Source organism: Symphodus melops (genome assembly GCF_947650265.1).
Source record: "Symphodus melops genome assembly, chromosome: 1".
In the NCBI taxonomy this organism is placed as follows: domain Eukaryota; kingdom Metazoa; phylum Chordata; class Actinopteri; order Labriformes; family Labridae; genus Symphodus; species Symphodus melops.
In genome coordinates, this window is record NC_136691.1 from 36,711,773 (window position 1) to 36,739,133 (window position 27,361).

General features: G+C 39.3%; 1 protein-coding gene across 1 annotated transcript in view; it reads right to left on the minus strand.

Annotated features, from left to right (window-relative positions):
• Nucleotides 1-27,361, minus strand: part of LOC306841594 (transmembrane protein 132C) — a 152,748-nt gene that overhangs the window by 102,881 nt on the left and 22,506 nt on the right. The window contains exon 2 of the mRNA XM_079371537.1: nucleotides 15,026-15,914. Within this exon, the coding sequence (XP_079227663.1) occupies nucleotides 15,026-15,914 (889 nt within the window). The remainder of the gene's footprint in view (nucleotides 1-15,025; nucleotides 15,915-27,361) is intronic.

A 27,361-nucleotide genomic window follows, 5' to 3' on the forward strand; every position in this document is an offset into this window, starting at 1 on the left:
CAAGCCACAACATACGAAACTCCAAACTTTCTCATTGCTTGATGCTCATTGCATTCTTGCCTGTCTTTCCAGCGTTTCCCCTTAGACTGATGTCCCGGTACTGACCCTGCCTGAGATACACCTTCTCCATCAAAACACTGGTAATTACCTCAGCTTTCAGTCCCCGACCATGACTGTTGCTTCAACATCTCCTGGCTTCTGTTCACTTGTCAGTGGGGATTAGCAGTTTTGTTTGTTTGAAGTGAGTTTGTGTGATTGTTCTGCACGATCAGCTACTGTGTCATCAGTGGCTACTTTCCTATAGCTGGCTATCAGAGACATTGATCAGTTTGGACTATGATTACCTGTGTTTGGCATTGTATCACCTGCTGAGAATTAAAGTGTGTGACTGTGTACTGTATGCCATGTTTCTGTCGTGCTGCAATTGGGTCTATACTCTGCCAGTTACAGTCCCTGTGTCTCCCAACTTTCCCCTGATGCTCCAGTCTGAAGATCTGAAAACATAATTCTGAGATCAATTCCAAGTAATGATAGGCAAGTGTTTTGGTTCTTCATGATTTGTACTTTTGCAGTGACACTCTTTCATTATGCCTCTGGACACAGCTTCGGTGAGTAGGCAAGACTATCACACGTCCCCCAGATAGTGGCAGGGCTAAAGATTGAGACCTTGATCAAATCACCCCTATACAGATTAAAAAAGTTATTTTGATAGCTGCTGTTTTTATACATTGATTAGTAATGAACCATCCAGACTGCTCAGGTCATCTGGTACAGGTCTGCTCCTTATATCTGAAAACAAACTCCTAGAAAAGTGCAGGTTAGCTGAAACTCACAGCTCTTTTAAATCGAGGTTGAAGACTCATCTGTTCACAGCTGCCTTTAATTTAACTGTACTGTAACTTATAACTCTTGACACATTATTTATTTCAATCAATAGTATTTTCATTTGAAAATATTTTAAGATTTAATAATTTCAGTGATGCTTTAATGTCTTGTGTGAAGCACTTTAATTTGCCTTGTTGTTGAAATGTGCTGTATAAAAAGAAAACGTATCTTGCCTTTGATTCTGTAAGGGAGGGGCTCACTCCCAAATAAAAAGCATGATTTAAACTTCTGAACAAAAAAAAAAAAAGTAAGCCCGGTCCCATGTGAACAAATGGCTCAGAACAACAAACACAGAGGGAGTTTTATGTTATCTTTTTAGAACAACTTTACTCCACAATATATTATGATAGAATTTCAATATGTATCTACATATGATAGCTTTATTAATATTCAGAATGCTTCCTATTGTACCTTTAAGGACAGACTGTTGTGTGGTGTATTTGAAGATGGGGCATCTAAGTATGAGAAAATACAAAAACATAATACAAAAAAAAAAAAGAAAAAGCACTTCTGTCTTCCAAATCATAATTGACCGACTATCTGATGGATTTGATGACACTAGCATGTGGAGGAAACCTAATCCTCTTATGTCTGTTCTTATTTCGATGCATAGGAACTTACGTATTAGTCAGAGATCCACCAAATATTTCCTGTTTCAGTCTGCTGACTGCTTTTTATTTTCTTCCTGTAAGATAATTAGCCACTGTCTGCTAACAAGTGGATACACATGTCCTGAAAGATAGAATGCAAGGATGGACAGTGCCCATTAATGACTTGTAAGGGCACATTTAAGTCCATGAAAATAAATACAACAACCGTTTAACTTATTTTTATTGTGTTCCCTCAAAGTAACAGCATTAAATCATATCCCTGTCCTTCCTCACTGCTAATTAGCTGAGCAGCATTCAAGGTCAAACAGTGAATAGACTCGGGGTGAGTCAAAGTCAAGACATAGATGTAGTCTGCCAGATGGAAGATTGTGATTGTAAATGTTATTTTAAAATGATCTTATTATCCTCTTCTCTTCATTTGCTTTGCTGCTGAATTATGTAATGCATACCACCAATTATGGGTGAAATGAATCTTTTATCAAAGAATCGTGCAAAATGCATGGAGATTCAGTTGAAGACAACTTCTTATCGACTGTATGATCATCACTTTGGCGACAACTATTATTACAAACCTGTAAGAATCCATACATATGACCTTTAATTAAACATGAGGTTACATGCTAACACTGTCAAATTAATAACGTGGAGAGAAAAAAACACTTTGATCATGTTTATTCTTAGAAGGGAATAAAGAGCGATGGGAGGGGGGGGGGAGTCTAAGTAAAAGATTGGGGATTGAATAAGATGACCCTTTAATTAGCTCTGAATTACAGATAGAATTATTGTAATTAAATTCAGTCATTCAACAAAGACATAATTAGCGCAGCATGTAATGTAGAGAGCAGCAAACATATTGTGATCTGTGAGGCTCTGTTTTTGTCAGCGTACTCATCAGCTGTGAGAGCCTTGGCCTCTATTAGGCTTCCAGCGGGATATTTGATTCAGTGCATTTAATATTCATCAACATTCATTTAGCATGCTAATCTCACCCTAACAGCAGGTCAGAGGGGATACAAATGTAATCAGTGGATTAAAGACATAAAAACAGATAAATAGTCTTTAAGTCATGTGTGGAAGATGGAGGGTTATGGACAACACAACAAGAGCTGCTTAAATCCAGGATTGTTTTATTGACCATCTTTTTATTATAAATATGTGTCATATTGTCTGGAAGCTATTGAACACTTTTAGACTAAGATTTTTGGCAAGCAGCTTTATAATCTTTTTTTTACAGAAACCAATATGGAGAGACTAAAGTAAAAGATATTGCCATTATTTTTTGGATCATTTTGGGGAGTTTTAAACTAATATTTACTCAAATTAATTGTTTCTTTCCATAAAGTAACAATTCTACAGAATACTGTACGTCGAATAACACATAACATAACAAGAACAATCACTTATGTGCTCACTTTGGAGAGACTAGTAATACATTTTGGATTTATGTTCAGCTCTTACATAATTGCCTTGACATTTCCTTTTATTACTCAGAGCAGAAATGTACCCACTTTTAAAACAATCTGACTTTTACTTTTAAAAGGTTAAAAAAAGAAGAAGTCACTTTTAATATTTGTAGTTATGACACAAACTTTTAAAGCCTGTCATCAAGTTCACGTGAATCTATGTTCTTACTTGATTAAATTTCCCACACAATCTGTCAATCAACTTAAGGCCTGAAAACTTGCAAAGCAAATCTCGTGCAAACCTCTCCAATTATATAATTACATAAAAATGAATTTAACTCTGTTATCACGCCAGGAAAGAAAAAGTTGAGGTATAATATGCAAGCAAGTGATCAAATGCTGACTATAGATCCCTGACTTAAAAAAAAAAGAAACTTTAGGATTATGTTCACAGCTACGTGTATGTTAAAAATGGGTTCAATAAGGAAGGCTCTTTTTATATCGCATTCATTCACTCTCATGCTTCTCTCTTCCAGTTGCTTCAATCAACTATTCATGGACTGTCATTCTTTCAATATTTATCAATCACATTTTGCTATAACCTCAAGAACCAGTTATAATGGGGGATAGCTGAACACTTCTGTTCCGCTATCCATGTATAAAAGCTATTGTCCAAATGACACCCGTCCTATCCAATAAAGCCAAAAATACATTTTAAAAAGAAAAGAGCCAATTATCCTATTGCTGTCAAACTTGGAGATGATGTATCTAGGCGGGTAACAATGTAATTTGGTTCGCTAAGTGTTGCTAACGATAGCAGTGCTAGCACCACCAGTCCAGCCAGTCAATGGCTACAAACCTGCTATTGGCAGCTGGCTGTGTTACAGTTTAAGCACAACATTTGACAAAACACACACATACCTAATTAAAGTCAATGCACAGCTTGTTTTCTTTGGTCCTAGTGTCTTTTTGAATGTATACATTTTTGATGCTCTAAAGGCCAATTTATCTGTTCAAATACTTGTGAAAATTAAGTTCTGGGTCTTTTTCCATTAGGTAACACACGCAACCTGTTTTGTCTTTTTGATTGTTGATGCCAATGACAATGAGAAACCTCGGCGTTTAGAGCAAAAGATGATCTTCTGTTGAGGGTGTAGTTAAATTGGGCCTCTGCAGTTGATGCTCCATGGTGTTTATTGGTTTGTTGGTCTACAGGTCCCCTTACCCAATTATGTATTGTAATGGATAAAAAAAAAACAGAAAGAAAAAAACAGAAAAGCACAACCCATGCTGTGCACATTTTAACAATGAACCATCATGTGTAAATTGTTCTGTTTTCTTCTTCCTTAAGGATCTCTGAGGCACAAAAACACACACAACAGTCAGAGAGGATAAACATCCTCCTATGGAACCAGTGAGCAAAGATTATATCTTTGTTGCTATCTAATTATATATGAAGCTATTCCTGTGTGTGTAGAAGGAGCCTGGGCAGACGATAGGACCCCCGTGGAGCTGTGTGGGAGCAATGGAGGCTCGATGTTGGAGCTCTGCACCACTCTGCTCGGCTCCATTAGCGCTGCCACCTTCACCTCCCCTTTCTGTGCACCATGATCCTGGCAGCAGTGTTTGTTAAGAGGACCTCAGGCTGCCGCTGGCACAGCCTCACAATCCACCAGCTAATAAAAATGTAACAAACGTAATGGGACAAATTTAAATCGGCAAGCTCAGCAAAAGAGGCGTCAATGTTTGACACCTTGTAGCACCCCATTGCAGCGCCTCAATAAAAACGTGAGGAGACTCCTTTCGACATAAATACAAAACAGCTCTTAAATATTCTTATGAGTGCGTCAGGGTCATATTTTCTGAAGGAACGTGTGTTATTGCTTCCGAGAGATCAGCAGACACTCCCTGCTGCTCACACTGTTAACCACTTCAACAGGAAAGTAGTTGCTGCAGGTTGCCAATTTATCCTGGGTCCTCTAAAAAAATAAACAAACTACAAAGATGTTATTCACTCTGACTTGGAAAAAATCTGACAAAACTTATTCATTGCATATTTGAAGCCTTCTCTCGAACATGTTTAGTCTCAATCATCTGTATCTGGTCTCCTGAGTGCCTCTTTGTTCCTCCAGATTTAAATGGAGAAGCTGTTTTAGGAAAATGGCTTGTGGCTTCAGTGCTGCCCATAAATGACTGAGCATTTTCTTACTCTTTCATCACATATTCCCTCCTGCAGAAGCAACCCCATGGCTGCTGATTCAGAGCCTGTTTATAGCCATCGGTGATGGCTTTCAGATGAGAATGAACTTGAATGGATCGGATATGAGTTTGTGACCACTGAGCTGATCTGTTGTGGTCTAATGTGAAGCTAAATCGACACCATCTAGGTTGTTGAGTATTTCTAAGCCTGAGTGCTCACTCATTCACATGTTTTTATGAGGGTTAGTTTTAGTGGCACTATGTAACGGTGTAAGTTACATAATTTACCATCAGCAGGCTGTTAAAGCAGATTACCAAAGTTAAATTTCCTTTATGTATTACACAGCTGTGACAAATACTTCATTCTGATTGGTTAATTACAACATGTTAAGGTTAGCTATTTCTCTATCGTAGACCTGTGCTCTTACCGGTTCCTTTCCACTAAAAACTCTCTCTCTTTACATAATCCAGATGTTACACACAGATGGCAGATTTTTAGTGAAAGGTTTAATAGATTAATGAAGCTCACGAGTGTGTAACATTAGCTGAAGAGCGCCCTGTGCATGTTGGGGTGTGGCCGCGAGGGTTCAACCGTGAGATGTGGCCAAGCAGCAGGCTCGAGGGATGAGCACACACCATGCAAATCCAACCAGTCCTGCAGCCTATCCACCCTGCAGATCCACCACAAGCTGGACCGCCTGGGGTTTTGGATGGAAAGACTGATGGGGGGCACTTTGCCAAGCTACTACATACCTTCCTGGCCTGGCCTGGCCTAGACAAGATAACCCCAAATAAAAGTGACTTTTATCTATAGTCATACTTACAGTTTGATTTGTGTAAAAGGGAAAGTTTGACCGTACTCTGAGGCCACGCTGTTCTACTCATGAGGAGAACAGCGGGAGAGCTTAACCATGTCTAGAACACACTTACACTGAGTTGGTAATGATCGCATGAACAGCGTCTCAATTAATTATGTTCAATGCAAAAATAAAATTATACAAAAAAATTATGAGGGACTTACCGTTAGGTTTTTTACTATGGGTGCCAGAAGATTTTTTTGTAGGTCCTGACATGGTTGACATAGCTAAAATTGTCATACATGTTTGATGGCACACTGTGGCCACGCCCTTTAACAAAATAATGTGCAGAGTACAAGCTGAGATCTTTAACATGCCTCGAAAAAATTGACGCTGAGTTTGCAATGATCGGATGAATCCTTCCTATCAAACGGCAGGGACAATTTACTAATCTAATAATTACATAAGCCGTTTAAACTTCAAATTAATTATTGGACAATCCTTGAAGAAAAACGCTGACAACTTGGATGCAACAGAGTGGTATGGAATTATTTGTGCTTGAACATTTCTGCATCCAACAGATGACAATTTAAGGTTTTGGTAATCATTTTATTAATTCAACCTAATCAAGCCTACAATGAAGTGCTTTGACCTGAGATAGATCTCACATTTAGCACCTCTTTGAACGTGTCTGTTTGATCTCGTCTCCTCGTGAGGTTGTAGCCTTGCCCTGCAAAGGTGCTGGAATAAAAAGATTGGGAAAAAATTGGATGAAATTATAAAAATATGTTGTTGCCCTCAGTGTGGAGATAATGACTGTTATTGCTGTGGTCCTACTTTCATCTGCAATTTTGTCTGTGTGAGATTTTGTTTGGACAAAATATGTATTAAAAAACCCATAAGAAAAATAGGACATAATAATAACATGCATTTATTAATTATTGTGTGTCTGATGCAGATTAGTGGCAGATGCAGTGTGTTGTGTGCAAACAGGGGCCGTCTGTCGGTTGTCTCTTAATTGGAAGGTCAAGGGTTTGATCCTCAGCTCTTTCTTATGAGCCCCCTAGTACAAGTTTATTGAAATAGGTGACCTGTGAAGTGTGAATTTGAGTCTTTTTTTTGTTTGTTTTTTGCATTGCATACATTTAAATATCCATAAGTACAGTAGATCTGAATAGTGATTCAGATAACACTTTTAGTGAACTTAAGTACATGAGTACTGAACCATTTTGATTACGGGTCCCAATTATAGAGAGGAAGCTGCAGCATAATGACACCAGAGGTGAGGAGGAGAATGAGGACCATCACTGGCTACAATGATGGTCCCACCCCCCCAAATTTCTCTTCCACTGCAGTTGCAACTTCACCCACACCTGGTACCTCTCCCCTGCTCCTCACAATGGATGATGTGAGGGCAGAGCTTCAGAGGCTGACTCCTAATAAAGCAGCTGGTCCCAGATGGTGTGTGTCCGAGGCTGATAAAAAAAAAACTGCAAAGCCAACACTGGTGGAACCCCTCCAGTGGATCTTTAACTTCAGTCTAGAAGGCAAAGTCTACACTTCTTTAGAAAACATTGTGTCTTGCACTGGTACCCAAAGTGGGCCTCCCAGACAAGATAAATGACTACAGGCCGGTGGCTCTTACATCACAATACATCACATAAAGAGACTGAAACACCTGTTTTTTTCGCAGTCTCGGAAAACCGGTTGGACATGCAAAGTTTGCAGCAGAATATTGGAGTGGTTGATGCTATGCTTTGCGTGCTCCACAGGGCCTACTGCCCCTTGAAGCAGCCGAGGTAGTTAAATATACTCCACTATGTATATTGTTCTGTACTTCACCTCCTATTGTCATTTTATTTTATTCTATTTATCTTGCATATTCTGTTTTTGACTTCTCAATTTCTATATTGCCTACCTTTCTCTCTTGCTGCTGCAACGCCCAAATTCCCCCCTGGGGATCAATAAAGTAATGTCTTATTATGTTCTTCGATTTTCAAACGCCTTCAAATGATAATGGCCTTCAGTGATTGGAGCCATAAGAATGGCCTGCTAAACAACAGAAAAAACAAAGAGATTGGTTTTGACTTTTGCAGGTGTACAAGTCCCCCCTTCAGTCTGTTAACATCATGTATCTGGACAACACTTGACTGGACTTTGAACACTGACACCATCATCAGGAACAGAAGCCAAATGTTTTTCTTTAGGAGGCTCATATCTTTCTGTGTGCGCAGGGAAATGTTGGAAATGTTTTAATGTTATTACTGTGTTTGATTTCGCGTCTTCTTTTCTGTGGTAAATTGATGTGAGCATCTTGCAAAAATAGAAGCCTTGCGTATCTGCTATGGAGGGATCCAAGCTGCAACTGAGATGGAGCGCTGTGGTGACAGTGGAAGGACACACATTGAATGAAGTAAAAACATGAAGTGACAACCTATCAGCTCCGCTGCCGTAATGAAGTGAAGACTGACCAAACAAACCTCTGGTGGAATTCGTCCATTAGGTTTTGCATTTCAATCCCCCAAAAAAGCACCAGGAAAGAAATGTATCCCTTAAATATAAATATATCTAAACAGTATGTAGTATGTTTTTTCTGTCCATATATGAACATGTCAAATCAAACCTAAAGCGAGTGAAGTCATACTGTGTCTATGTGTAAACACAACAGGTAATAGTCTGGAACATTCACAGGTGATGCCATCGCTCTAAATAGCCCCCTGCATCTAAACCAAATATCGTTTTTTGTTTTTTTTTTAATCATGTGAACAAGACTCATTAAGATTCAGAAATATTCAGTGAAAGGGCAACATATGTCTCAGATAAGTGCTCTCTTTGTGATATTTATTCCCTTATTTTCTGTTCCTTCCTGGCCCAGCAGATTTTTGAGACCATTGCTTCTTCGTACGACAAGTGTTGATGGAGCTTTTTGACCTCTTCAAATAACCCAGTGACCTCAGGATATATCACTGATGGTGTTCCCAACACATACTGAATGTTTCTTCAAAAAATGTGTTCAATTTAAAATTAAAAAAAGGAAACATCTCTAACATTAGCTTTGCACTATATCAGATCTCATGATAGGATACAGAAATAGTAGACTGTTGCTTCTGTCTAAAGTAAACAAATCAATGCCACCTTCGTCCCAACATGCCGCACCAGTTTATTTTAGTTTTAGTTTATTTTTTAGTTCTATTTGTTCTTAATGCATGTATATATTTATTGTTAAGCTTGTTTGTTTTATCTCTTGGGAATTGTTGTATTTTTTATGTATTTCAACAGGGACAGGCGTTGCCAATTAGCTCAGTCTATAATTGCTGTAGCTACATACAACATCTTTGTTCCAACAAAAATTAAAAAAAAGGATGAAGAGCCACCAACTGTGTCCAGCTCACTGATTCAGTGTAACTAAGATGAGAATCTTAATTAGAGAAGTTGAAATTGATTTTGAAATGATCATTTTGAATTATTTGCGAAAGATATTGGGTTTTATAATTCCAGTTGTGATGTCTTCAATGAGACAAATACTGTAAAAATGAGATTGTAAGTTGGTGGCAGCACCTCACCTTCTTCATGCTGCCTGTTAAATTCACAACAAGCTGCGCCAATATTTCTTTCTTTCCCTATCCTTTAAGGCATCAGGAGGATTTAAAGAATAAATATTTAAAAAATGAATTCCATCAAATTTACACATCAAAGTTTGTTGACAGAGTACAACTGTGTATGTGAAAAAATCTGTATAATGCCCTTTTGACTTCAGAGGGAGCCATGTGAAATCTGATAATGTGCCTCGAGAGATGTCAGAAGAAGAAGAACAGTGATTTTGATCTCTGTTTTCAATGTCCGTCATAAGTTCCATAGAGTTATATAAGTGCTACTTTTTTTTACTGTAATAATGCTACTTGATTTATTTGAGTAAAAGGTGACATAAAGTACTGCCCTGGTTCAATTTTAGGATCAGGACTTCATGGGTTGTCAGCTGCTAAAGTGTGTGAGATGTAGTTCATTAGAAGTGTTTAATCTTGTATTGCTTCCAACTACATTTGATCTCACCGTGTGTGTGTGTGGGGGGGGGGGGGGGGGGGGGGTGTATGCAGTAGCTCAGTCTGTAGGGACTTGGATTGGGGAGCTGAGTGTCGCTGGCTCAAATCTCGGTTCTGACAAACATAAAGTTGGTCTGAGTTGGTGAGGTGCCAAGGCACCTCCAGAGTACTGCTGAGATACCCTTGAGCAAGGCACTGAACCCATAACGCTCCCTTTCAGATTTAAAACATTTGGTAGGACATGTGCCCCTGTTATTTCAAGAGCGAGTCTAAAATCGCCAAGTACTTTTCAAACCCTACTTTTCGAACCCCTGGTGATTTGTGAGTCATTGTCACTTCATCACAGCAGGTAGCAAGGATTTAGTGTAGTTATACAGTCAAAAGGAAAAGGAGTTTGCTTAGATGAAAATCTGCTTTCATGAAATGTTGTTTATCTGAAATTGAATAATGTATTGACAGAACGATGGTGCAGTAGAGCCAGGGAGGGCAGAGCTCATGTAATGACCTTCACTGTATGTGACTTGTGCTGTATGCAGCAGTTCATAGAGACAAAATAGGGCAATTTATTTTAGTATGCCTGCTTCTTTCCTTACTTTTTACAACAAGAAACTGCAGGAGGAAAATATTCTTTAAAATAATTTCCTTCATTGCATTACATTTGCATATGAAACATCTAATACTGAAGGATGATAATGAATTATCCACGGCCTATAACAATTTAAATTGCTCACACAGTGATACCAGAAAACATATTATGATAATGAAGCCGACTTATACATTACTTGCATATTAAATTTAATGGCCTTCAAGTCCTAAGTGCCTATTCAATGTCTTCCCTCCCCTGCAGAATCTGCTGCTGTGCAGAAATGTCTTCATGCTTTGAAGACATTAGATGAAGTGACTCCTGCTCATGATCAAACAGCCATGATGTGAGACTGTTTTTTTTATATATATATCCCACAACAAAGCAGGAGAATACTAAAAAAATATATATATTCAGCAAAGGATATAGTCTGCCATCAAAAACTTCATTATCTTTCATCTAGATTTTTTTTAAACCATCTTAAAGCCCCTGTGAGGAGTTTTTAGTTGTTTTTATGAAACCGACTGAGATAAATATGAATGCCTCTTTAGGACAAAACAAATAAAACATGGAGAGGTCAAAGTCAGCAAAAAATAAGAGGTACTGCAGAAATCCAAACAAACAGAAAGGAGATGGACAATGTTGTGTATGTAACTGTGTATTGTGCTTAATATCGACTGGTAATGAGTGACTGCAGAATGTGTAAACGTAACAAAAGGTTGTATTGGGATGTTATTATCACTTTAGCATTTCTATCTAGTCTAAGAGCGTGGTCACACTGGCCATCTGTACTGTACCTTCAGGACGAACCGTGACTGAGCAAGATTAAGTTTTAGACATAATGTCGTAATAACACACATAGTTTATGTTATTTTGAAGCATGCTCAGTTTACAAACAGTGACAACTAATGAATTTTTTTTTTTTTTTAAATGGACGCGCAATCGAGTCTGCATAGAGAGCCTGAAAGCTACTCTACTAACTTTGTGACTTTTTTTCTTTTCTTTTTTTTTAAAGAGACGCGTGGTCGAGTCTGCGTCTGCGTCTGCACATAGGAGAGCAATATGGAGAACATGACAGATACTTATTTTAGTCAGATACAGCCATAAAACTCTGGATCCATAATGAAGGCTGTCAGCTGTCACACCCTAAGTCACACTGGGGAAAGTTTCCATGCTAGAATCCGATTGTCCCCACTCTCCATTTCCCCGCTGGTCTGCACTCACGCTGCTCCAGGACTAACAGGGCATGAGCACGGATACCTCGTTTACAATGTCGTAATACAACACATGCTTTGGCTTGTAGGAGTTATTGTAGTTGTATTTGAGTGTGAGGGGAATTCCAACCACCTATAGTCACATTATTATCACGGAATTAGTTAGCCTCTTAGCCGGCGGTATTTCACCGTTACTCACATAGACAGGCTGCATTTTATTTGTAATTTGAAAGGTTTCTTATTGATGTTAACAGCATCAGTTGTTGCACACTTGTAATCTATTAATAAAACAGGTGTCTAGACTTCAATGGTTGATTTTATGCAAATTGTGTTATGTATAATGCTGAGAATCTTTTCTCTATGGGAAGCTATGAAACACAGAAAACAGAAGGAGGATGCAATTAAAAAGGTTTAAAATATATAACAGGGTGTTTTCTGAACGATCTCCTTCTGTCCCGTATTCCCTCGAAGGAGTGCACTATTGGATTGGAAAGCTCATATGCTGTGACAAACTGCACCTGAAATTGTGCCATTTCCACAAACATGCTGACAATAATTAATTTCGACTGTCTGAGTACATTCAGAGCGATATATACTTTTTGATTCAGCCGGTATTCATAAAGTTCAAGGTAACCGGATGATTTGATTCCAGCAATTGAGCAAAGTCTAATTAAAGACAGAGATCCTCAGGCATTGTTTCCTTTCACTTCACATCTACATCATGCCATGTTTCCTGTGACGTACAATGGATTAGCATAAAGAGAAGAGACAGGAAACAGAAATGTACTCGTGGTACGACTCGGTATCTTAAAGAAGCAACTATTTCTATATATATATAAAAAGTCAACAACAAAATCCTTGAAAATATGAGGTAAAGGAAAGCGGCAGGAAAAGAAGCACAACTTGTCAGTTTCTGAGTGACGGCTCATTAATAGAGGAGAGGTCAATTCAAACCAGACTCCAGCTAATTCAAGTAGCATGTCAGGACAGAAGTACCCCCATGCAGACTATGCTGGGCAATCCAAAAAGCAATAAATTAGCTGCATGATTGGCTTTCAGAAATATGTGAAATTGGCTTTTATTTCATAACATCTGTCACAGTGTGAGCTTTCAAGCAGTGCGGATGACATGAAGATGAAAAGTGAAATGGTGAAGAGGAGGAAATACTGAAAAGCTCATTTAGATCTTCTTTTGAATTAAACTTACGAAGAAACAAAGGAATATATGAATACAAATACGTTGTTTACTTTCTGAATGAGGTTTAAAAATGAGATATAAGGTCATAGCCTTGTATTTTGTTAATAAATGTGCAAATGTGTGGATCTAATAAATAGGACTAACTAGAGGAGCAGAGGAGGGTCTGCTTGACAGATTTCACAGGATCATAAGCTCATCATGTATTCAGGGCCAAACAACCAACAATGGCTGACGCAGAAGTGTGTAGTACACAGATGATAATGATGTTGTGAATATAGAGATCAAAGTCTCCTCGCTCCGGTGATTAAGCGTCCCAACAAATGCATGTATGAGGACAGCCTTATCACCTAGGACCACACAGAGGCCTTTCCATATCTGTCGCTCTCAGATGGCCAACCTGCGCCCGCCGCACACGCCGCTGCCAAATAAAAACACCACAGGCATCGCCTCTGCAGCCAGCTCGGCCTGTTCATTTATGATGAAAGAAATCTTCCAGAGTTTCCCAATTTAGAGAAAGGAGAAAGTTTTCAATGCCTTATCACTGCAGAACAAGGATTTGGTAATTAAATGAAGCACAGAAAATACGCAAGTCTGTAGAATTTTGTTTGGCTTGTTAAACCTTCAGAGTTACTGTGAATTTGTTTACATTAACTCCAATTTATGGGCCTGAAGCAGACTCTGCCTATCTAAATGTGAGCTGTTGAAATTATCTTCATTAGTTAACAGCTGGAAAAAGGAAATAAGAGTGGAATAAGGCTTTCCAATTATTTTGAAAGTTCCCCTATGCTATACTTTGCCTGAGCAGAAATGACTCCCAATCAGCTTTCAGCAGGATTTCCTTCTAACGGCCTGACAAATTGTCTTGACCCTTTGATGCAGCATCTCCTCAGCTTTATTAATGTTCAAAACCAGTGAAATTTAGATGTGCTACAGTCATTACACTAATGGACACACAATTTAATTAATGTCATACTCATTTGCATTGCATGCTAATGGTCTAAATCATTTTGGTCTCTCTGTTCTCTATAATTAGTACCTAGCTTCAAAGAGTGCAGCTTTTTTTAAGAGATCCCCATGCTCTTCTTCTTTTTGGGAAGGAAACGCCTGGCTACCTAACTTAAGTTACGATGTCGAGGTTGCATCAAATGTAAAACCTTTTTTGAAATCGTAAGCTGTATTAACTGTAGATGCTGTAATATACTGTAAGCACCGTATTTTTTCAGCTCATCGCAAAACTATCGATTCAAAGCTACATTTGAAAGCTTACAACTGATAGGGAAGTGATTAAAATGTTTAAACCTCATATATTTGTATGGAAATCTGTAACAACAGCCAACAGTAAGTTAGCTTAGAATGACCTAATGTGGGGTAACAGCTAGCCTGTCTCTGCCCTATGAGACAACGTCTCACATCTTGATTGTTCTATCAAAATATATGTGAGAGAGTTATGTGTCAGTAACAGCTGATCCTGTTCTGGAATTAACCCCCCCCCCCCCCCCCCCCCCCATCAAGACTAATTTACAATTCCAATACTGCCGCTCCCAAGAGGAAGTGTGTTGACATTAGCCTGTGTTTAAGTTAATGTTGTCATTAGCCTTTGATAACCTCAAGTTGTCTTACGACTTAATGATCAATACTGATTTATTTTTTTCAGTGGCACAAGATTTACTGTTTACATTTGTAATCAGATGGTGTTTATGAGCTGCCACTAAATCATGTCATCCTCATTCAGTATTTTGACGACAGAATATAAAAAAAATGTCTCAACAAAAATAACAACACCATAATAAAAAATAAAAACCGGGATCACAAAGAGCAAGACAGAATCAAACCAAGCAGATAAAGCAGCTTGTAGCTTGTAGAGGATTGTAAGGTGTGCTACCACATGAAGAAAATGAGCGACAGATTTAGCCTTGTGTCAGTTTGTTTTTGATAGCTGAGTGTGGATACTGCATGAATCTGAATAGAAAATAATAAAATAGAATAATATAAAGAGAAGTAAGAGTAAATAGTCCCGGCTGACAATTCCACAGTCTGAGGCTGACAAAGGAAGTCACAGCCAGACACACGCAGAACAAAAGAAAATGCTTTCTTACCTGAGAGAAAACATCTCCACTGTAGAGTACGCTGACACTGTGATGAAAGCAGAGACGGTTTCCCTCTGTCTCATAGGTGTGGCTGGCACCAAGACCATAAAGTTATTATCCAGCCTGAGTTCAGTGAGGGGCGGTGGAGCGGGGTTCTGGTAGAGCCTGACACCACCAATCCTCCTCAGTGGCGTTGATGTGTACGAACCATACAGGCCCTCCTGACTCGAACGGATGAAGCTGTCCTTCCTGGCCTCCTCGGAGTGGCACTCCCCGCCTTCTGTGGACTGCAGCATGTAGTAGAGCTCCACCTGTGTGCCCTCAGATATGTCCAGGTTCCTCTGGCGGCCTGGCACCACGCTGGGTGGGCTGAACCAGCTGGCGAGGGGCTCCAGCTCTGCCACACACAGACCCAGCCCCCCTTTCAGCTGACAGCTTCCACGCACCTCCTGGGTCTCGTGAAAAGCAAACATGTGCACACAGGGCAGCTTGTCGATAGCACTGTAGTCGTCCCAGTCCCTGCCTACGATGTAGAAAAGCACCTGGACCCTAGGTTTGGCCAGGTGAATCCTGGTATTCATGATAAAAGTCTGCACCTTCCAGTTAAAGGTGAAAACTGATGATGCAGGAAATGTCCCAGGGCTCTGAAGGAGCTCTAGAGGGACAGGCTGCTCCAGAGACAGAGGCCCGTAGCTAGCGTTCACTGAGGGTAAACTTCTGGCCTGGTAGATAAAGAAGGGTTCAGTCCGTGACATCAGGCTAGAGTTCCTCATGAAGTCCTGGTTGGCTTCTTTCAGGAAGAACGCCAAGTCAGCACTGAGCACCTGGTAGTTGACAGGCAGGTATGTGGGGATAGGGGAGTATCTCTGCAATCCGTCCAAGACTCGACAGTCAGATACTGGAAGAGAGAAGAGAAGAGCTAAGACAAGGCAAGACCAACAAAAGAGAGGTTCTGACTGTAGGGGGGGCGGCTCTCGTAAGACATAAAAAACATTTGAAAAATGGGGTGCGGAAGTAGTGGACTAAGCAATTTACACTTTATGCTATAATAGGACTATTTGCCTTCATATGAATGCTAAATGTAGTTTGTCATAATGAAAAATAACAACAAAAGAGCAGAGAACAACATACTGGAGGAGAGAAAACATAATGCAGTTGTTTAATGAATGGCATAGAGACCTTGTTGTGCACAAAGTCTAAGGCAAGCATTGACTCCATTCAGTGGATCAAATTATGAACATGTGATGATGATGAAGATAGCATCATTTTCAAGGTATTAAAATATCGAATACGTTATGTATTCATATAGGAAAAACAGTATCATTTTCATTGCATATAACCTTCAGTACTTTACAAACTTCCTTGATCCTCTTAAATGTATTGGCCCATTGTTTGTCCCTCTTTCCACCAGGACTTGGGAAAAACAGGTGCAGAAAGTTAGTGTCTTTGTCCATAAAGCTTTTCAAAAAATTTTGTTTTTCTTATAAATCCTTAATTTACTACAACAGGCGAACCACAGAACTGGGGAGCTTACTTATTCTGAATCAAGCAAAAACAAAAGCAAGATGTAGAGGGTAAGATTTTATAATTCAAAACTAAAATCAGTTAAAGTCCGATCTTACAGGTTTTACAAAAATAGGCTAAGTTTGGAATATTTTTAATTAAATCGCCTTGTTTTTAAACGTCCTCTTCCCACGCACACCGACACACACACACACACACACCCTTTCTTTCTTTTGCCTTGTATGAAGTCCCTGCTGTCAATACTAAGCTTCTGTTTTGTGTAATTGTGTTTGAAATTAAAAAAACAAGAAAAGACTGGAATGATTACTGTGATTAAGCCATTTCCTGGCGCTTAAACAATTCCGACTTCACTTTCATCAATAGAAAAACAACTATTGTACAATCCATACAGTGTATTCCCTGGCTCAAGTTTTCCTTTCGCTGCTTTAAGATAATATTCTGAGGCTCTGAACTGCTGGACAGCTGTAATTTTGTATTTCATCAGTCTGAGTCAAGATTGGTTATAGACGTCATGGGCGTATAGGCAGAGACTCCTGCATGCCCTGCACATGATGTATGAGACAACATGTAATTGAATGAACATTTATTAAGGAGTATCCATCGTTTGAGAACCTTTTAACTTAACAAAATAATATATTCCCACAATATTGTGACCCAGGTAACATTTAGATAAAGTGAGGACATTCCTTTGGAACAGTACTTAATGATTGCTTCGGCTCAGTTCCCTTAACACATTTTCACTGTGCAAAACCTCAAAAACAAGAAGCAGAGCTAAATTCTATGATTCTTAGCTTTGAACAAAAAACTACTTAAATAAACGAATTCATGACTCTGAATATCAGACACAGGCTTGTTAGAACATCAGTGTTGAGTCAGACAATTTGCCCGCATGAATACATCGGCACTTATTGTTGCTCTTTGTTTTGTAATCTTCAGAAAATCAGTTCTGCTTTGTAAACATTGTGCGTGTGTAATGAAGATAGTTGTTTTATTTATGCAACAATAAATCCAGTGGCATACCTGCATAATGATACCACTATAATATTTGAAACAAAGTGACTGTACAATGTAAACAGTGGCAAATAAACTTGAAGACATTTCGTAAAGTATATTAAGCATGCTATAGGATAGCCCTTTAATATTTAGTGTCACCTTTCATTTGAACGTGCCTTACAGATTACCAGGTCAAGGCACATTGCATGTTATAATTACTATACAGTGACACCACAGCAGGGCCGATGACTGGCTTTGCCTGCCTCTGAGAGGCTGCCTTGTCATTTTGTTAGTTCTTTACATTTTGGACATAAGGTACTTGCGTACATCTTTTTTTTTTGAGTCCTTAAATAATGAAGATGAAAAGATTTAAGTTTTCTTCGTTGTGTGCAGTTTCTTGCTGCCGATGTGATTCTGCTCTATCTTGGTTTTATTGTCTTCTTGATAACAAATCTCCTGTTTGCTCACTTGATGTGATAATGCAGTTACAAATGAAACTTTTTAAAAACAGGAGTTATGGTGCATGGTAAGCCCAAAGACCGCGTTAAGAAAAAATAAAAGATTTTTTTCCAAATTCGGGCCCACAGTTTGCAGATTATTCTGCATGGATTTGAAATGTTTTGGGCATGCACTATTTCAAGAACTGTGCACACAGATCAGCGTTAGAAATCCACACTCACAATTAACATATCTATACGCTACAAATCCAGACCTTGGCAAGTATTTCACTGAATTGTGTATGTCATTTAGCCTGTCACAACCACTCTTTTTCAAAAAATGTTAAAAGAACAAATAACGGGACAATGAGCCTTATTCACTAATATATGCATATAAATGTTATTACTCTTGTGCATAAAATAAGTGCACACACAAGTCCACTGCCAATGTTGTTCTCTATCAGGATATCCAATTGGTGGATTGCAAGAGATGGCCCCCAAAGGCAAAAAAGACCGGTCTCGTATATAGTGGTTATAGTTGCAGATTTTCTGCACATGCGTTAGCAGTCAGAATCAGTTGATTAGTTATTCGTCACACTCTTCTGATACGTTCTTTTCTGAAGGCACAGGCTGTAATTTATTTCAGCAAAGCTGGATCTTTACATTTTCTTGGAAGTTAATCACAATCATGAATGTTCCCTTCATCCCCAGGCTCCAATTCATCAGTTGGTTTTGGTAACAGATGTGATAATTAATTAGATTAATTGTTTTTAGACAGCACTATTAAAGACACACATTTTCATCAATGACATTGATAAGTAACAAAGAAACTCTTTCATTGTGAGATCCATTTATCCACTATAGACTTCCTCTACAAATACTGACTTTATTGCTTTTTAGGAGTCTGAGTCTGTGGGGCACTGGATGTATTGACTAATCTATAGATGGCGGTAGTGGGTTTAACTGGTTGAAGAAACAACAGCTTAAAACAGAAAAGGTTTTAATCACAATAACAAAGGGCTTTGACCTTCTTTTCAAGAGCAATCTACTGTGTGATTACTCTCCCATCTTGGTGCTCGCTGCCAGAGGATTTCTCTCCTCTGATCAGGCCTGTAAATCAATGCCATGACTGTTAACAAATCAGTCAGGGATTTGTGATTCATGATGCCCCTCTTGACCTCAGCGCTGCTGTCCCGCCGAGGGACACACGGGTGCAGGCACGCTTCAACCTTCAACCCAGCACTGCACTGGTGCTATTTAAAGCATCCCACAACTCCAGACTTGGTCTTTACAACAAGGAACACAAAATTCTAAGCAGCAGAGCAATTTGTCTTTTCTTATAAACAAACAGGAGCCTTTGTGTTGTTCTGCCGATGAGAGACATTGTCATATTTGTGGCACTACTGAAAAATGAAGTGTTGATAGTCAAGCGGGTCAGAGCAGTCAAAAATGAAGTCGACCTCAAACTGCTCTCTCTCTCTACAGGTCTGCGCACCCTTCTCTCTGAGGCAAATTCACAAAAGGACTGAGCGGCTTTTGTGACCAGCTAAGCTCCAAAAATCATTTATTCTCCGAGGATAAAGGTGAATTGCAACTGCGCTGTCAAGCAAATAGCATCTTCGTGCTGCAGCACTTTTTGAACCTTTTTGATTCACCCCTTATGATGCCGCCTTTCTATGCAAATTAGCATCATGGCAAAACCAGTCTCATTCACATACATCTGTACAAACAGTTGTGTCCAGTAAACTTTTAGGAGAGTTGGTGGTCCCTGAAGAGATAAAAAGAAAGAAGTTATTTCCAGACTTTCCAGTAATCTTGGCAACAATTCAATCTATAACTACAGTCCTTGCATTAAATCACTCGAGGGTCCTACACTAGTAAGGGCCACACTCTTAGCTGAGGCAATCTGGGGCTGTTACACTGGAGGCGAGTAATGGATGAGCCACTTTGCTCTTGCCTGTTCACTCCAGGGAGGACTCACGTTACAGAGGATTTAACAGGTATTGCACCTGTTGAGCATGGGGGTCACAATAAACTGTAAAAGACCTGTCACCAGCTTGTCGTCTCTCTGTGGATGGTATTAAACTCCAACAGCATGACTCGTGTGTTGAAAGCCTTACTACATCAAGTGCAAAACAAAGGACTAATTGCTCTGCGTGTTTGTTCAGTAACATAATGAGTTGGACCTTGAGATAAAAGAGAAGACCATCAGTGGTCCATCCATTTAGTATTTTTGCTTTTCAACAATGGGATTCAATGTCTTCTCAATAGACGTTTATTTTTTTTTTGTTCACAAATTGGCAAAGACAAACAGCCATGGAAAAATAGAAAAAGTAGGAAAACTGGAAAAATAGGATTGCTTGCAAAGATCATTGCTTGATGATCAATAATAAATCATGAATATATGTTTATAATGTTACAGATTTTCTTCTGAATCCATCATTCTTAAAAAAAAACTTACAGTATTTACATTTGCCTGGTAGAATAGGGAGGCTCTAATGTATTTTTTAGAAGAGACAATTACATATTGGTGCTAAAAACATTACCAATAATGAAATCATACAAGGTCCGTTTTTGAAAGTTGATCCAATTTAATATAGCAGCTGCAAAGTTTGAAAAAACAGATCCAAACAAGATTGATTTCTTATCAACAAACAGAAGAACAAGAAGAAGCTTTGAAATGCTCAAGAAATACAGGGACAAGAAGTAGCGAGCCGCTTTTGACTACTTCCAAGGATATCGAAAAAAGGACACGCTGCATTCTATTTAAAGCCATGAGCAATGAGGCACATCTTGTGTACAAACAAAATCTTAAATCACCATTGTCTCTTAATAAAATGAAAAGCCTCAAGTGGAAAGGATAAAATGAAACAGAAAATAGAAAATCGAACACAAATTGAGATTGTGGCGTGTCTGAATCAAACGGGGGGGAAGTTGAGTTTACAGTTTGTGTAATAATTACATGGAAACTACACAGTGATGAACAGGGTTTATGTTGGTCTTGATTAGGCTCAGGAATGATTCAAACTAACTACTATGTATATGTTTTTAAACATGCTTTGTTTTCTTGAGGACAGTTTAATAAAGGCTATATGAAGGCAATCGTTTTATTTTAGTCAGGATACCCTTAGAATCCAGTTCACCTTGCATCAGCATAAGCATGCAAACCTTGTTTATAGGACCGGTGCCTGAAAACTGACACTGAATTTATAAACTGAAAAATAATCCTATCTCAGGCCAAATAAAGCCTGGAAATCTCCACACCGCATCCACAGTAATCAGAATCAGCAAGCTGGTGTTATGGATTGAAATTAATAAATCATACAAGATGAATCACAGCCGGCTTTGTTCTGGGGAGGGAAAAATGAAAAACACAGTACAAATCTACTTTTCAAACTCCACTGGTTCTTTGTTTTTTCCATGCAGCAGGGCTACTCACATGTCTGAAACCCCATGAGAGAATATTACTCTGTAGGCAATCTTGTTTCATAAAATCACTTTTTTTGAATATGTGTGGGCTCTTTCCAGCTGTGTCACCAACTTTATACTCAATTTCACAGAGAACAGGCATGATGTATCCAGATGTTTGGCTAGCATTGCTATAATTATTTGTATCGACATACAAAGCCCGATGATACAGCATAAGGCTTTCTCAGGTCAAGTGTCACTTACCACGGTTTTGCCTTCACCCTGATATATACCGGTAGATATTAGCATCATCAAAACGGCATTCCGTATGAGGAAATACAATATTAGCATTATTCAGTTGAAATGTATACTTTTTAAACTTTCCTCGATTTTACAATTATGCAAGGTGGAGATTGAGTCCACATTATGTCCACGTTGGGTGCTTGTGTTCATGCAGGAGAACTCATAGCATGCCCAAATGCACATCTTCCAACCATGACTGGGCGAGGGAAGTATACTGTGCTTGTTCACAGTAAAGACTCACTCACACTTAGTCTAACAAACAATGTTTAAGGGGTCAAATGGGTATGGTATGGGTTGCCTGGTCACCTGGTTCTAGCTTTAAAAGAATAGACTGAAAAAAAAAACATGGATGTAATGCCAGACGATCTAAGATTAGCTAGGGCCTTTTCTTGAATGGTGTTCTATTTCATTTGATGAATTTATGTTATTTAAAAACCTTACTGTAACTGTCTTGGCATGCATGGTTTGTGTTATACTTTCTTAATGGCTGCATGTGATGCACCTTGCACCTTTTTTTGTTGTTTCCTTTAATCATTATTATTATTGTTGTTGTTATAAATGTTTTTTAGTGTCACTGATGTAAACCTGGTATTTTAGGTACATTATGAGGCCTAACGATGGCAGTAGCCTTATTGGAAGTGCTATCATCAAACTTTTAATCAATCCAGAAACAGGCAAAGTAGCTGAGGTGCGGGCCTGGCATGTACTGTATGTGCAAGGAAACACTCCAAATTATGCAAAAATATAAATAACTCTATAGGCTAACAAAATCAAAACAGACAGAAATAAAGAAAAGAACAGATTTGTTACATTCTGCAGTTTTATCAATGAAACGGGAGAAGGTCAGCCTCTCTCTAAAGTAATGTAAGCCCATATTCAGATATTACATGGTTTTGTTCAAAGGCCAAAGACCAGACTTGTGGGCGATTGCTAGCACTCACCGGGGCAAGCATCAAGCTAGCTGTTGATGGAAGGTGAATTCCTCCATAATGAAGACTTGTTGTTGTCAGTTCTACGGGTTAGATGTTTACATTAAATTACCTGTGTGTATCTTTCAATAGTAACCACAATAGATGGGCTACGTTAAAGAATGAACAACTATTGTAATCAGTTTTAATAAGGAATATTGAAAAATCTCACATTTGCTAATTAGGCTATTTTTTTCTGAATAAGAGCAGAAAAAAAGACGAGGCATATACATAACTTCCTCTGGTAGGGAAATGCAAGGGCTGAAAGAAAATAATGATAATTCAACTGTGAAAAAATGTCTGTTTCCACACACACTTCATGGTCCACATCATGTATAATTAAATGTCCCCATTGTGTTCCATTAAAGTGTAAAAGGATAGGCAGTATAATGCTGAGCCGGATAAATTCAAATGTTTGAAACTCTTTGTTCATCTTCAGTTTTTATTCAAAGGGATTTTTTCCCCCTTCTTCTATATGAAAATCATGTTGCGGCTGTAATTTCCTCTGTCAGGACCTCTCGCTGATGAGACCTCTGTGATTGCAGCCTGCATAAAATTTGGAGAAATCATTAAAGTCAGTGGGCGATTAAACAGTACTGTATGTCTGCAGTGCATGAGTAAGTATTGTGGTTTTCAGATAAGTTTTTTTAGTTAGTAAGTCAGTCCACTGTTATGGCCCTAACTGAAATATTGTGTCAACTGTTTGATATCTTGATATGAAACTGTGTAAAGGCATCCAAAGATCAATTATCATGACTTCAAGAATCTGTTGTACCTCTATCTATAGTATATATGCTTTGGAGGAACATTTCTATTGAAAAACATCAGTGAAGAGATATTGTAACACCTTTAATGATCTCCTTACAGTTCTACTCACACAGTCATACGATCAATATCTACATTTTATAAATAATTTGGTCAAAACTGAAACATCTTTAAGGCTAATGACATTTCAATAAGCCTTTACTGTAGCTGATACGTCTTCAATAAAGTGATCTGATGTACATTTTGTCCTGGTTCTTTAGGGAGTAGGACTAAACAAACGTGTGTGGAGGATGAATTCTTGGATCATTTCATGACAGACCTCAGTTCTGGAAATAACACAGCTCAATGGAAAGAAATCTAGTTTCAGCAAAGAAATCGATTTGCAATCTCTGTGGACTGGACGGTTCCTGTGTAAACTTGTTTCTAAAGTCTTATACAGGTTATTCAGAAAACATAAGCCTTGAAAGTTCCAATTAGTTTAGTTGTCACTTTAAAAATATCTGATTCCACAGTTGCACATACAGTCAGTTTCAGCTCTCCAGTTCCTGAGGACACCAGTCAGAGGGTTTTCTGCATCGCTGTGTAGAGGTGTGCAGGAGGAGAAGGCAGGTCCCAACTGAGCGCTAACTAGTCAAGCAGCACCCCTCCTATAACAGGCTCGCTGATACCACCGGGGGCTTTACGCTAGGACAGGACTCATGAGGAGCTAGCTGGAATAGGACTGGCAGAGCGAGTAGAAGCCTTCACACTTGCAGAATCTAAGTAAATGAACAGCCGACAATAGAGGACACCAGGGAGAGGAGAGGCCATGTTTGTGCTGCCCACTCCTTGTGCTGTATAATATGGGCAGGCACAGAATGGCTGCCTGGGTGGCTGGCCAGTCAGTCGCATGTCTTTCTGCTTCATCACACATGTCAAGACCGACAAGAACAAGGGAACAAGGACAGAAAGTGAAATGGGAAATCTAGATTTTGAGGGAAAACGAGGACAGTAAAAGGTGTATACTGAGATACCAAGAGAACAGAAAATTCAATCATATTTCAAATAAGGCTCACATACAAAAAGTTGTTTTTGAATATTGGTAGGCAAAATGGGGTTCTCTTACATAAACAAAGCCAATCATATTGTGAATATGCTGAAAGAGACGCCTTTTGTTGAGGTTTACAATTACACTTCCTTTGACCTTTATCCTGACCCTGAATCATTGTGAGCTCCGTCATGAATGCCAAACAGAAGCCACCTAAACATGAGGGATGAGAGAAAGCTCTCCAGTCCCATTGAATTACCGACACCATATTTCTCACCATGTACAATTAATAAGGGCTATTGAATTTGTGACCATGTGTCAAGAATAATAATTGCAATATTTCCTTCAAGGATCATTTGTGGATGATTTATGCTTTTCAGCCAAGAAGAAATTTCAAGAAAGAGGGAGTTGGGAAGAAAGAATCAATACATGACACAGCGTGGTATTACTTCATGCCAGCCTTCATCGAGAAGAAATCATTCAGGCAGATAAAGGTCTTATAAGTAAGAGGCATGAAGGTGCACGGAGGAAGAGCAGAAATGATGTAAAGTTTGGGAACGTGCTGCACAGGTGACTCTTCATCTTGGAGATGAGCTGAATTCGATGTGTAATAATTGTTCTTGATTAAAGGTCAGTTTAACTTAGTGTGTGCGTGCGGCGTGTGTGTGAGTTTGTATTGGCAGGCGACCGAGGGACCTGCTGGGGATGTTTGTTGTCTCTAATGGATGGCCACATTTAAGACGCTAAGAGCTAATAAAGAGTAATGGGCCCCTGGCTTCAGTGGGGAGGAGGACGAGCTATTTTGAGTTCATGAGATAAAGCATCATCTCGGGGATTAAAGAGTATCGACTGATGAAGAGTAAACACTGCAATGCTGTGCTGCTGACCCATTTGGTGAAGCTGTGGATGGAAAAGACAAAACCAAATAGGCGCTGGGATGGAGGAGACTGTGGAGGGTCAGTGGGGATGTAATTAAGGATTGCTGAGAGGGGTCTCCAGGTGCTACAGGGAGGCCTGAAACAGTGTTATCACATCAGGAGACTGCAGAAAGAGAAACCATGGGCGTCCTGGGCATCCTGCAGGCAGAGAATAACACATCCTTTGTACCAACCAGTGCACATGGCTTGAGGGGAAAAGGGCTGAGAGCCTTTGGCTTCGGTTTGGAGGGTGAGACAAGCACATATCTGTGTACCAATCAGTATTCCCCTGGCCCCTCCGGAGTTCCCTAAAACATAAACTGCCCTCCTTAATGAATCCCTTCCCCTAACACAGGCTTTTATTGCACAGCAATATCGTAAATCAGGCTAAATACAGAGGCAGACTACGGGCAGAATGGTTTGGCCTCTTTGTGAGCGCAAAGGAACATTTAACTGTGAGCCCCGTCATGACGAGGAACAAGTGGACAGAGGACGTACACACGTTCTTTCCGTTAGTACAGAAAGTTGTGTGTACTCAGATTTTTTGCTGAAGTAAAACGGAAAAAGTAACGGCTCTTAAATTTATACCACGTTTTAGTCAAACTATATAATGATACTGTTATCAACATTGCTGTGTTGCAAAATGTAATTAAAGCTTCAATTTGAGTTGTCACTGCACAAGGGAACATCATCTGTGTGGGACGTAGTCTCAGAACACTAAATGTCTGATTTGTTTGGTTCAAGTTGTCAGCTGGTTAGAATATGCTTGAGAAGCAGTCTTCATTGATGGTGAATCTTTACACTGAGATTTCACTGCATGTGCTGTTACATTGAATCCTCAACGCCTTCATATTGGTGTCCTAGTAGAGCTGCTTGTTTAGGCAAAAAATCCTACATCGTAAAAGATAGATTATTTAACATAGTCACTCATTGACTTTACGACATCATCCACACAATGATTATCGAACTTAAACAGTCAACAATGTAATATTCTCAACACTTTAACAAAAAAGCAATAAATGAAAATACACAACAAAACTTTATGATCAAAATGAGCGCAATACTGCGTCATAATAATCATTTAATCTTGATTATCTTATTCTTGTTTTCATGATTCATTGATTTCCAAGCCCTGTGTCCTAGTGTGTGATTTTACATTGACGAGCATGAGAGACACGTCGTGTAAGAGATCAGCAAAGCACATTCAGACATAGAAATTCAACCTAGCTGACTCAGACTCGAATCAAGGATCCCGTCTTGCTCCGTTACCTGGTACTAGCTCTGCTGCCAGCTCAGGGTCGGCACAACTAAGTTCCACCATTAGACCTCTGTCACATTTCCATGTGTGTTAAAGTGTTGACATAAAAGTCCCAGCTTGAACTTGCAATTTATAAGGGGCTTTTTTGAAAAGACGGTTAATATTATCAACATTGTTTCCACAATTAGAAAACAAAGGCAAGAGTAAAAAGCAGAGAAATGACAGGCAATAAAGAGACAGACAGACAGACAGACAGACAGGCAGGCAGGCAGGCAGGCAGGCAGGCAGGCAGGCAGGCAGGCAGGCAGGCAGGCAGGCAGGCAGGCAGGCAGGCAGGCAGGCAGGCAGACGATAAATAATATCTACTCACTGTGGTGAATCTTCCAGACTATTACCTGCTGCGTTAACACCTCAGCTCACCTCAACCTTACACAGACAAGTTCACACAAGCACCCTCTCCAGAAAATGTCAAGGAGAGCCGAGGAAGTGTAAAGGGGGTTTCTTAAGTTTGATACAAGATGTCTTGCTGCTCTGAACCTGATCTTCGTCATTGGAAATGTTGGCTGGATTACTTTCATGCGTGTTTTTCCCCTGTTTTGTTCTCCATGGCCTACTTCCCCCCTCATGTGTTTCTTCCTCATACATCTTTTACATTGTTTTCGCCATGTTTCGTCTTTCATGCAAAAAAAAATAAAAATGCACTAACAACAACCCCAAGGAATTAGATTTTCTGCCTGTCATTATC